Here is a 12170-nt window from a genome sequence, read left to right as displayed (position 1 = left end):
GAAAATTTTTCTTGATGACTCAAGACAATTATCATCAGTACCAATACCAAATATACAATAGTGTCATCAGAATACATTGATTCCCATAGGGCTCTTTATAGCCAGATTAAAGGGCCTCAGGGAGCCTGTTTTTCTTCTTCCTTTTTTGTTTTTTCTTTCTTTGAAGCTATCAGCTGACATTTCTTTCTGTCAAACAGTGTATCTGTTTCTAGCAGTTCCCGCCCTGAAACTAATTTGATGCTCTTAATCTGGTACCAATTTAGGAAGAGATATCAGATCTTGTCAGAAACGTGTATAAAGTGAGGGTACACTAAAGATTGACTTCTCATATCTGGATTTTAACTAGGTGCTTGTTTTTCCAGTTTACTTATATATTTATTTTCAGCTTTATGTGTCACAGGAAGGTTGAGCTTGCTTGATATCTGCGTTTAATACATATTGAATGTTCTTGTAAAGCTCCACCATAATCCCATAAGATGTTCAAACAGACTTCTAGCAAAGCGTTTTAACAAAATCCAAAATAAAATGAACAATCTAGTCATCAGGCAAAGGCATTTTAAAAAGTCTTAGTAAACAGAGTAGGACAAATCAGTATTGTTTTTGTACATAGAACACTTTTATATATTTATCAATTTCTGAATCTTTATTTGAGTTTTATTGAAATTTAGGGCACCTCACCTAATCATTTCAAATACTGACTCACCTTCCTGCACCACACTAATTTATCCTAAAAATGTTTTCTTTTCTCTGTAACACTTACCACTTTTTGACATACTATTTTACATATTCTATTTTTAAATTTGTTTACTGGTTTATTTTCATTGTCTGCCTCCTTGAACAGAAAATGAACCTCGTGAGAGCAGGGATAACACTATTCAGCACTCTCTCTAGATTCAAAGTCCTGGCACATGGGAAGCCTTCCTCAATAAATACCATGAACAAAATGAGAGGCTGAATAAATAGTTCAGATATGTGAGAAGATAAAAGGACATAAAAATTTAAGAGAAATTACTCCTTGGTGATAAAACTGAAAAAGTAAATGAATAAAGAAATTTTGGTGTACTGTTATGTCATCTACTTTCTCCCCACATATTCCCCACAAAATTCAACACTGACATTAAACTAGTGACTTACAGATTAGTAATATGAACACATGATGTATAATACCTGCCAGACATTTTTTGAAATTCTTCCAACAAAGAAGTATTTTACCAGTAATTTGTTAAATAAAGATCCAGACAACAGGTGATTCCATGAGGTGAAACATACTAGAAAAACATAAGGGGAGCTATCCAGACTGCAGAGTTATTCTTTCTACTCACGTTCACAAACAGGAATACTGCTGTTCCAAAGGCTCTTCATTCCAACCAAGACACAATGAGAAGCAGAGCTGCCTTTTAATCGGAACCTAAGGAAAAAAAAAAAGGTAGCAAGTAGGGGAGAAATTCCTATTTCTCCATCTCTTCATTGATAGATGGTCAGCTTTCTCACTTCAGCCTAAATACCATTAAGTCTCAGTTCTTTAGGAACCTGAATTCAGTAGTTGCCAGAAATTCAGAAGCCAAAGTATTGTAAAGTATTACGGGGTCCTGTGACAGACAAAGCAAGCAGAACTTGTACACTTAATAGTCAAACAAACAACATAGCCCAGTGTCACCTCAAAAGTCCCTGAACAAAGAGGTGGACTCTCCCCTGTGCTCTAGACCCACACCCATCTCTCACTGACAGTCCTCTGACATTCCTCTTATCCTCATTAGTGGGTCATGAGAAAGAACAGCTCCTGATCTGGGGAAGCAAAGCAGGGAACATCTGAAAAGAGAACTGACACTTCTTGCCACTACAGCTGTAATGGCCAGAAGGAGGCTAACAGAGGTCTCTGCCACTGAAATGCCCAGATTATTATTAGATCCTAGGGTCCTTATGAAATCTGCTCATCATTATTGGGTGGCAGACTTTGCAAAAGTCAAAGATTCCTGGAAATTATTAAAAATAACTACTATATTGCCCAGCCTTGTTACCTCCCACAGACAGTGCATTCTACTGAGAGTCCTAGATCCACATGAATAACTAATAACATTACCTGAAACAATAACATTGGCCATTATGATTCCAATGTCAAAGACTTTACTGATGCGAACAGATGTGATTGGATTAAAAATACTTGCCCATATACTATTACAAAGTCCACTATTGATTAGTTTTTAGTTTCCTAAAACAACCTTTGCCTGATTATCACATTGCAAACAATTCTTGTCTTATACATTAAACTTTTTGTTAGTAAATTTCCCACAGAACTATAATTTTCTGCCTCCAAACAACTATTTCCCCATTTACTTGAAGCTCCAACCATGAATTCAAGATTAGTGTCTATATTTATGTTTGTATTCAACATTGAATTGCATGTGCCAATTTCTTTATCTCCTGAGAGTGGTGCCCCTGGGTCCTGACACATTTCAAAACTGCTCAGAAGTCAGTCTCCCCAGGTACTTCTATTCCACAGGTCAGCCTTACTTTTTGGATTAACTCCTGAACCCAAGAGAGTCACTACCCAGCACTGTGTTCCTGTTCTCTATTCCAGGTCACACTTACCCCTCATTACAGATGAAGGATACTTTTGCTCCAAGCTGGAAATTAAGTGGAAAGAGCACACGTCCATTAGGAAGTTGGTCCAGGAAGTCAGCACATGATTTCACTAGGAATGAAAACACAGGAGTGAGATGTCCACGTGAGGGACAAAGAGATTGATCCGCAAACCAGATGAAAGTATAGGCACCTGCACATCTGGGAGTTTCTGGGCTCCAGTCTCCCTGGGATGTACAGTGCAGAGAAGCAGCCCCTTTGAGATCATAGCCAGGCTCACAGCTGTAGAACACTTCCTGGTCAGAGGAAAAGTCATCCTTGTGGCTTGGGATGTGCTTACCATGCAGGATTTCTGGAGGTGGTTGACATACTGAGGAAAGAACAGCAAGATACATGTCAATTATGGAGAAATATCTTTTACTATATCCTGTGCCTACCAGGGAGTTTAAAAATCTTATTTATACAGTGTGGATTTTAAAAGCAAAGATTTGCTAATTCAGTACCCACAGTTTACTGATGAGCAAACTAAGGCCACAGGGCAGAGCTATGAGTAGAATGAATCTTTCTCCAACACCTTCTCTGTTTTTTCTACTAAAACATTCCTAAGACTACAAGCAGAATGTTCCTTTTGCTTTCTAGGATTGTCCATCCAGTACAGAGCTGTGAGAGCTGGTGGACTGTTCCACTCTTACACTTCCTAGAAAGCTATCCTTTCTGGCTTCAACAAGGAATACCTTTGCCCAAATGTCATCCAACAGACCCCACACCTAGCTTACGGTACAGTTAGTCACCCATCCCCCTTCATCTTTTTTCCAAGATCCTCCTTGAGAACTGTAAGCTTCTGCTTGGTCCCTATGTGCCAGTCTGGAATCTTCCCATTCCACTTCTAAGCCAGGCATTTCAGCATAAAAAGACAAGAGAAGCCATCAAGAACAAAATCCCCTTAAAAGAAAAAAGCTATAGACTTTTAAAAGAGAGAACATATTGTTTAGAGCATATTTTGACTCAAAAGTTTGGCTGCCTCCATCCACAGACCAATTGGTGTGTTCTCAGGGAATCAGAACACACTTGAGCCTCAATCTGAACTGTATACAGTGGAATAAAAATGAAAACATTTGCTTGGATTTGAGCAAGTCCTTTCCACTTCCTGAGCCTCAAGGTTTTCAGTAATAACATAGGGGAGCTGGAACAGAATGACTGATGTCTAAGGCTTTTTAATCTGATGCTATCATTTCGGAACCCATGGCTCATTTGCCTTCTGACCTTCTCCAATGATAGATCAATGTCATTGTTATCATACATTATTGTTCATAGTACACTTCACTACACATTATCATTGAGCTCTGCAATCAGAAAGGCTCTTGAATTCTAGGCCTTACTCTGTTATTTACTAGTTCTGTGACCTGGGTATAGTTCCCTAACATCCCTAAGACTCAGTTTTCTCAATGCAAATAGGAATAAGTATAGTTCCTACCTTATATGCTTGCTTAAGTATTAAATTAAACAATGTATATAAAATGGGTGCATTACAGATGGGACACAGTAAGCATTACTTGACAATTATTATTATCAGAGGTAACAGATAGTACAGCTAGTATTATGTTTAGAGGGTTTATCCCAATTTCATAGGCTTGCATGCCTATACACACACATGCATACCCTTTCCTTAGTTTCAACAACTCCTACAAGTTATACTCCCTACACCCCCAGCAGAGTCTCAGTGGATGAAACTCACCCCTGGAGCAGCTTGGCAGCTCAGGTACCCATGTGTTGTTGGCCCGGCATTGCACAGTGTTGGACCCTCTCATGACAAAGCCAGGCTGACAGCTAAATCTCACAATCTCATTTAAGGAAAGTGAACTCTTATTTCCCGACACTCTAATTCCATTTTCAACTTCTGGAGTTGTGCATTTATTAGCAGAAATACACTGAGGAGGAAGGCTGCTCCAAACACCAAGTTGATTGTCTTTGCTGGTACAGTATATTGACTGTACTCCCACGAGGTCAAACAGCTTTTCTCCATCTGGCCCAGTGTGACACTGATAAGTTACCACTGTTGCATATCGATAAACGTTTCTATTGCTGCTGTAGAAGTCTCCATTGGATATGGCTGGGGGTGGTTCACAATGTATACCTGGGATAAGGGAGAGTGTGGTAAACAGCTTAACTTTTTATTTTTTAATACAACTTTTAAAGAGAAGTTTTAGTTGCAGAACAAAATTGAAAGGAAAGTACAGAGATTTCTCAAACACCTTCTGCCCCTACAAATGCATAGTCTCCCCCATTATCAACATCCCCCAGCAGAGTGGTACGTTTGTTACAATTGATGAACATACATTGACACATAATAATCACTCAACATTACAGTTTACATGAGGGTTCACTCTTGGTTTGCAAAATTTGTGGGTTTTAACAAATATGTAATGACATGTTTCTATCATTATGGTATCATGCAAAGTATTTTCATTTCCCTAAAATTCCTCAGTGCTCTGCCCATTAATCCCACCCCAACCCATCCCCTGGCAACCACTGATGCTATTCCTGTCTCTGTTATTTTGCCTTTTCCAGAATTATTTTTTTTACTATGAATTATTTTACTATGAATTTAAATAACAAATACAAAGAATCAAGTCACTTCCTAAACTGTAAGTAATTACAGTACTGTTCTTTTGTTCTAATATTTGCTAATATCATGTTATTTACATAGTTGAAATTTAGTTGTGTATGATTGGGTTCTGTCCATAATAATTTCATGTAAAATATCCATGTATTATTAAGGTTTACATACTTATGATTTTAAATGGATAATCTATGTGATTTTATCATAGATTCTTAAGTTATTTACTTACTGCTGGGCTATTTTTCTATTGTTTATTTAATAACATCTTTGCAGGTTAAATATATTACCTCTGCCACTACTCATCAAGTAAAGACCAAAAAGAAAAGAGTCATGTCAGTATGTATTGATGCTTTTTTCTCTCCCCTTTTATTAACAATGAATTGGTCATTCATATCTGAACAAAAGTGCCTCTGCACATTACACCAGAACACCCAGGAAATTTTTATCCATGCATGCTTCAGGAAGTGGGTTGGTAGGACCTTGGATGGGGGGGGGACAGATCCACTCTCACTTGCTGTAATTGGAGAAGAAGCAAAACTGAAGAGTACAAAACAGGGTGGACATACAAGGAGACAGAGAATTTGTGGAAGTCTAACCAGCCTGATGGGAGAATCAGGCACAGTATAAGAGGAGGATAGAGATGAGTTTGGAGGCAGAGGAAAGGGATTGAGTTCCCCTGCCCCAGGTGACCCTGGCAGGGGCTGGGCTTTCCCCTCTGGTGACAATAGCAAGCTCCCTCACAGAGGAGGTGAAAAGCAAAAGTGTTGAATGATTTACTGCCCGGCTACCTAGTTGCAACTGGAGGGAGCCATTGCTCTCCAGAAGCATGAATTTCTGAGAAGGGACTTCCTTGACTTGGGGGAGGGAGAGGAAAGGGAAAGAGGTGGACATGAATAACAAAGAGCATTGAAGGAATTCTTTGCCTGCTGTCTGCTTTGAGATTTTAGCTCTACTGGAGGATCCTCTTACTGCTCAGTGGTGCTTACATAAGCCACAGTTGCTAAGCCCACACCTCTCCTCACTCTGCCACTAGCTTTTCCTATGTCATGTTTTTTGTTTGTTTGTTTGTTTGTTTGTTGTACCCTTCCTCCGAAGTGCATCCCCAGAGCCAACTCAGGTAAAAAGAAACCAAAGCTTGAGCTATAGTGCCACCTGTTGAATTGCAATAATCAAGGTAAACAACTAAGAAAAGTATGCTGTACTTCAAATGCACATTTTATCAAACATTATGAAAAGTCACAGTAATATGGTACCACAAAAACCCCAATAATTCTCTAGCAACCAAATCCAAAGGCACAGAATATTGCAATCTGACTAAAAAAGAATTCAAAATAGCTGTTATAAAGAGATTCAATGAGCTACAAGAAGACTCAGAAAGGCAATTCAGTGAACTCAGGAATAAAATTAATAAACAAGAAGAAGTTATTTACCAAAGAGACTGAAATTTTTAAAAAGAACCAGACAAATTCTGGAGATGAATGATTTAACGAATCAGATGAAGAATGCATTAGCGAGCTTAGGAAATAGGGCAAATTAGGTCAAAGAAAGAATTAGCAGCCTGGAGGATAGGAATTTAGAAATGACTCAGAAGAGGGGAGAGAACTAAGATTTGTAAAAGGTAAAGAAGACCTATGAATCAATTACAGGAAAAAAAAAACTGTAAATAATACATACACAGGTAAAGAAGACCTATGAATCAATTACAGGAAAAAAACTGTAAAAAATATAAACACATGGAGGCTAAACAATAAACTACTAAATAACCAAGAGATAACTGAAGAAATCGAAGAGGGAATCAAAAAACACCTAGAAACAAATGACAGTGAAAACACGCTGAACCAAAACCTATGGGATGCAGCAAAAGCAGTTCTAAGAGGGAAGTTTATAGCAATACAATCCTACCTCAAGAAACAAGAACCAACTCAAATAAACAACCTAACCTTACACCTAAAGCAATTAGAGAAAGAACAAAAACCCCCCAAAGTTAGCAGAAGGAAAGAAATCATAAAGATCAGATCAGAAATACATGAAAAAGAAATGAAGGAAATGATAGCAAAAATCAATAAAACTAAAAGGTGGTTCTTTGAGAAGATAAACAAAATTGATAAACCATTAGCCAGATTCATCAAGAAAAAAAGGGAGAAGACTCAAATCAACAGAATTAGAAATGAAAATGGAGAAGGACCCACTGACACTGCAGAAATGCAAAGGATCATGAGAGATTACTACAAGCAACTCTATGCCAATAAAATGGACAACCTGGAAGAAATGAACAAATTCTTAGAAAAGCAGAAACTTCCGAGATGGAAGCAGGAATAAACAGAAAATATAAACAGGCCAATCACAAGCACTGAAATTGAAACTGTGATTAAAAATCTCCCAACAAACAAAAGCCCAGTACCAGACGCCTTCACAGGTAAATTCTATCAAACATTTAGAGAACAGCTAACACTTATCTTTCTCAAACTCTTCCAAAATATAGTGAGGGAGGAACACTCCCAAAATCATTCTATGAGGTCACCAGCACCCTGATACCAAAACCACTCAATGTCACAAAGAAAGAAAACTATAGGCCAATATCACTGATGAATATAGATGCAAAAATCCTCAACAAAATACTAGCAAACAGAAACCAACAGCGCATTAAAAGGATCATACACCATGATCAATTGGGGTTTATCCCAGGAATGCAAGGATTCTTCAATATACGCAAATCAATCAATGTGATACACCATATTAACAAATTGAAGAATAAAAACCATATGATAATCTCAATAGATGCAGAAAAAGCTTTCAACAAAATTCAACACTGATTTATGATAAAAACCCTCCAGAAAGTAGGCACAGAGGGAACTTATCTCAAATAATGAAGGCCAGATATGACAAACCCACAGCCAACATTGTTCTCAATGGTGAAAAACTGAAACCATTTCCACTAAGATCAGGAATAAGACAAGCTTGCCCACTCTCACCACTATTATTCAACATGGTTTTGGAAGTTTTAGCCACAGCAATTAGAGAAGAAAAAGAAATAAGAGGAATCCAAATTGGAAAAGAAGTAAAACTGTCACTGTTTGCAGATGACATGATCTGCAATGACATGATCTGCAGATGACCTGAGAATCCTAAAGATGCTACTTTAGGATGCCAGAAAACTACTAGAGCTAATCAGTGAATTTAGCAAAGTAGCAGGATACAAAATTAATGCACAAAAATCTCTTGCATTCCTATACATTAATGATGAAAAATCTGAAAGAGAAATTAAGGAAACACTCCCATTTACCACTGCAACAAAAAGAATAAAATACCTAGGAATAAACCTACCTAAGGAGACAAAAGACCTGTATGCAGAAAACTATAAGACACTGATGAAAGAAATGAAAGATGACACAAACAGACGGAGAGATATACCATGTTCTTGGATTGGAAGAATCAATATTGTGAAAATGACTATACTACCAAAAGCCATCCACAGATTCAATGCAATCTCTATCAAACTACCACTGGCATTTTTCACAGAACTAGAACAAAAAATTTCACAATTTGTATGGAAATACAAACGACCCTGAATAGCCAAAGCAATCTTGAGAAAGAAAAACAGAGCTGGAGGAATCAGGCTCCCTGACTTCAGACTATACTGCAAAGCTACAATAATCAAGACAGTATGGTACTGGCACAAAAACAGAAATATAGATCAATGGATCAGGATAGGAAGCCCAGAGATAAGCCCACGCACATATGGTCACCTTATCTTTGATAAAGGAGGCAAGAATATGCAATGGAGAAAAGATGGCCTCTTCAATAAATGATGCTGGGAAAACTGGACAGCTACATGTAAAAGAATGAAATTAGAACACTCCCTAACACCATACACGAAAATAAACTCAAAATGGATTAAAGACCTAAATGTAAGGCCAGACACTATAAAACTCTTAGAGGAAAAGATAGGCAGAATACTCTATGACATAAATCACAGCAAGATCCTTTTTGACCCACCTCCTAGAGAAATGGAAATAAAAACTAAAATAAACAAATGGGACCTAACGAAACTTAAAAGCTTTTGCACAGCACAGGAAACCATAAATAAGATGAAAAGACAACCCTCAGAATGGGAGAAAGTATTTGCAAATGAAGCAACTGACAAAGGATTAATCTCCAAAATATACAAGCAGCGTATTCAGCTCAATATCAAAAAAACAAAAAACCGAATCCAAAAATGGGCAGAAAGCCTAAACAGACATTTCTCCAAAGAAGTTATACAGATTGCCAACAAACACATGAAAGGATACTCAACATCACTAATCATTAGAGAAATGCAAATCAAAATTACAATGAGGTCCATTCTCTGGTAGGTCTGTGTCTTTATTCCCATCTTGCCCCTAGGTTCTTCATGACCTTTTTTTTTTTTTTTTTTAGATTCCATATATATGTGTTAGCATATGGTATTTGTTTTTCTCTTTCTGATTTACTTCACTCTGTATGACAGACTATGGGTCCATCCACCTCACTACAAATAACTCAATTTCGTTTCTTTTAATGGCTGAGTAATATTCCATTGTATATATGTGCCACACCTTCTTTATCCATTCATCTGTCGATGGACACTTAGGTTGCTTCCATATCCTGGCTATTGTAAGTAGAGCTGCAATGAACATTTTGGTACATAACTCTTTTTGAATTATGGTTTTCTCAGGGTATATGCCCAGTAGTGGGATTGCTGGGTCATATGATAATTCTATTTTAACAGTAGATCCTTATTAGTTATCTCCTCACACTGGGCAGAAAGGCCACTATCAAAAAATCTACAAACAATAAACGCTGGAGAGGATGTAGAGAAAAGGGAACCCTTCTACACAGCTGGTGGGAATGTAAATTAGTGCAGCCACTGTGGAGAACAGTATGGAGGTTCCTTAAAAAACCAAAAATAGAGCTACCATATGATCCTGCAATCCCACTCCTGGCATATATTTGGAGAAAACCATAATTCAAAAAGATACGTGCACTCCACATGGAAGCAATCTAAATGTCCATCAACAGAGGAATGGATAAAGAAGATGTGGTACGTATATAAAATGGAATATTACTCAGCCATATAAAAGAACAAAATAATGCCATTTGCAGCAACATGGATAGACTTAGAGATTGTCATACTGAGTGAAGTAAGTCAGACAGAAAAAGGCAAATATCACATGATATTGCTTATACATGGAATGTAAAAAAAAAGTGTACAAACAAACTTATCTACAAAAACAGAAATAGAGTTATAGGTGTAGAAAACAAACTTATAGTTACCAGGGAGTAAGGGGGGGAGGGAAAATTGGAAGAAAGAATGCTTTTTGAAGAGATATCTTTAGTAAATCAACACAGTCTGTTGATTTCAGAAAGCTGAGACCTAAAACCTCATTTTAATTTTAAATAAATAACACAAAGAAAAAGAAAAAAAAAAAGTACAATGAGGTATCCCCTCACACCAATCATAATGGCCATCATCAAAAATTCTGCAAACAATAAATGCTGGAGAGGGTATGGAGAAAAGGGAACCCTCTTGCATTATTGGTGGGAATGTAAATTGATACAGCCAATATGGAGAACAGTATGGAGGTTCCTTAAAAAACTAAAAAAAGAACTACCATATGACCCAGCAATCCCACTAATGTGCATATACCCTGAGAAAACCATAATTCAAAAAGAATCATGTACCACAATGTTCACTGCAGCACTATTTACAATAGCCAGGACATGGAAGCAACCTAAGTGTCCATCGACAGATGAATGGATAAAGATGATGTGGCACACATATACAATGGAGTATTACTCAGTCATAAAAAGAAATAAAATTGAGTTATTTGTAGTGAGGTGGATGGACCTATAGTCTGTCATACAGAGTGAAGTAAGTCAGAAAGAGAAAAACAAATATCGTATGCTAACACATATATATGGAATCTAAAAAAAAATGGTTCTGAAGAACCTAGGGGCAGGACAGGAATAAAGATGCAGATGTAGAGAATGGACTTGAGGACATGGGGAGGGGGAAGGGTAAGCTGGGACAAAGTGAGAGAGTGGCATGGACATATATACACTACCAAATGTAAAATAGATAGCTAGTGGGAAGCAGCCGCTTAGCACAGGGAGATCAGCTCCATGCTTTGTGACCACCTAGAGGGGTGGGATAGGGAGGGTGGGAGGGAGACACAAGAGGGAGGGGATATGGGGATATATGTATACGTATAGCTGATTTACTTTGTTATACAGCAGAAACTAACAGAACATTGTAAAGCAATTACATTCCAATAAAGATGTTAAAAAAATAAAAGAAGTCCTATGAAAGCTATCAGATATAATGAGAAAAACAAATGTGAGAATAATTGATCTACAAGAAAAAGAAGAGAGGGAGAAGGGAGCAGAGAGCGTATTTAGAGAAATAATAGCTGGGAACTTCTCAAACTTGGAGAAGTTACTGGAAGTCCAAGAAGCTAATAAAACACCCTATTATATCAATGCAAAAAGACCTTCTCCAAGATATATTATAATGAAACTGTCAAAACTCAATGACAAAGAAAGAATTTTAAATGCAGCCTGGGAAAAAAGAAAGTAACTTACAAAGTAGCCGTGAGGCTACTAGCAGATTTCTCAGCAGAAACTCTACAGGACAGATGGAGTGGAATGACACATTCAATGTGCTGAAAGATAAAATTTGCCAGTCAAGAATACTTTATCCAGCAAAGTTATTCTTCAGCTATGAAGCAGAAGTAAAGGTTTACTGGGCAAACAAAAACTGAGAATGTTTACCATCATGAGACTTGCTTTGCAAGAAATGCTGAAAGTTCTTCAAGCTGAAATGAAAAGATGCTACTTTGTGACATAAAAGCAAATGAAAGTACACAGTACTCTAGCAAAGGTGAAAAATAAACAGTCAGAATTAGAAAACAGTACTTCAATATTAGAACAGTGGGTCAATCACTTAATTATA

At 37.4% G+C, this 12170-nt stretch overlaps 1 protein-coding gene across 1 annotated transcript in view; it reads right to left on the bottom strand.

Moving 5' to 3' along the window:
* Positions 1-12170, bottom strand: part of CR1 (complement C3b/C4b receptor 1 (Knops blood group)) — a 159818-nt gene that overhangs the window by 19422 nt on the left and 128226 nt on the right. Inside the window, 3 exon segments of the mRNA XM_082413050.1 lie at positions 1323-1408; positions 2590-2950; positions 4316-4714. Coding sequence (XP_082269176.1) covers positions 1323-1408; positions 2590-2950; positions 4316-4714 — 846 coding nt within the window.

This window comes from Balaenoptera physalus (genome assembly GCF_965194825.1).
Source record: "Balaenoptera physalus genome assembly, chromosome: 1".
Taxonomy (NCBI): Eukaryota; Metazoa; Chordata; class Mammalia; order Artiodactyla; family Balaenopteridae; genus Balaenoptera; species Balaenoptera physalus.
Note: the sequence above shows the minus strand (reverse complement) of the source record. Positions and strands in the feature narration are given on the sequence as shown.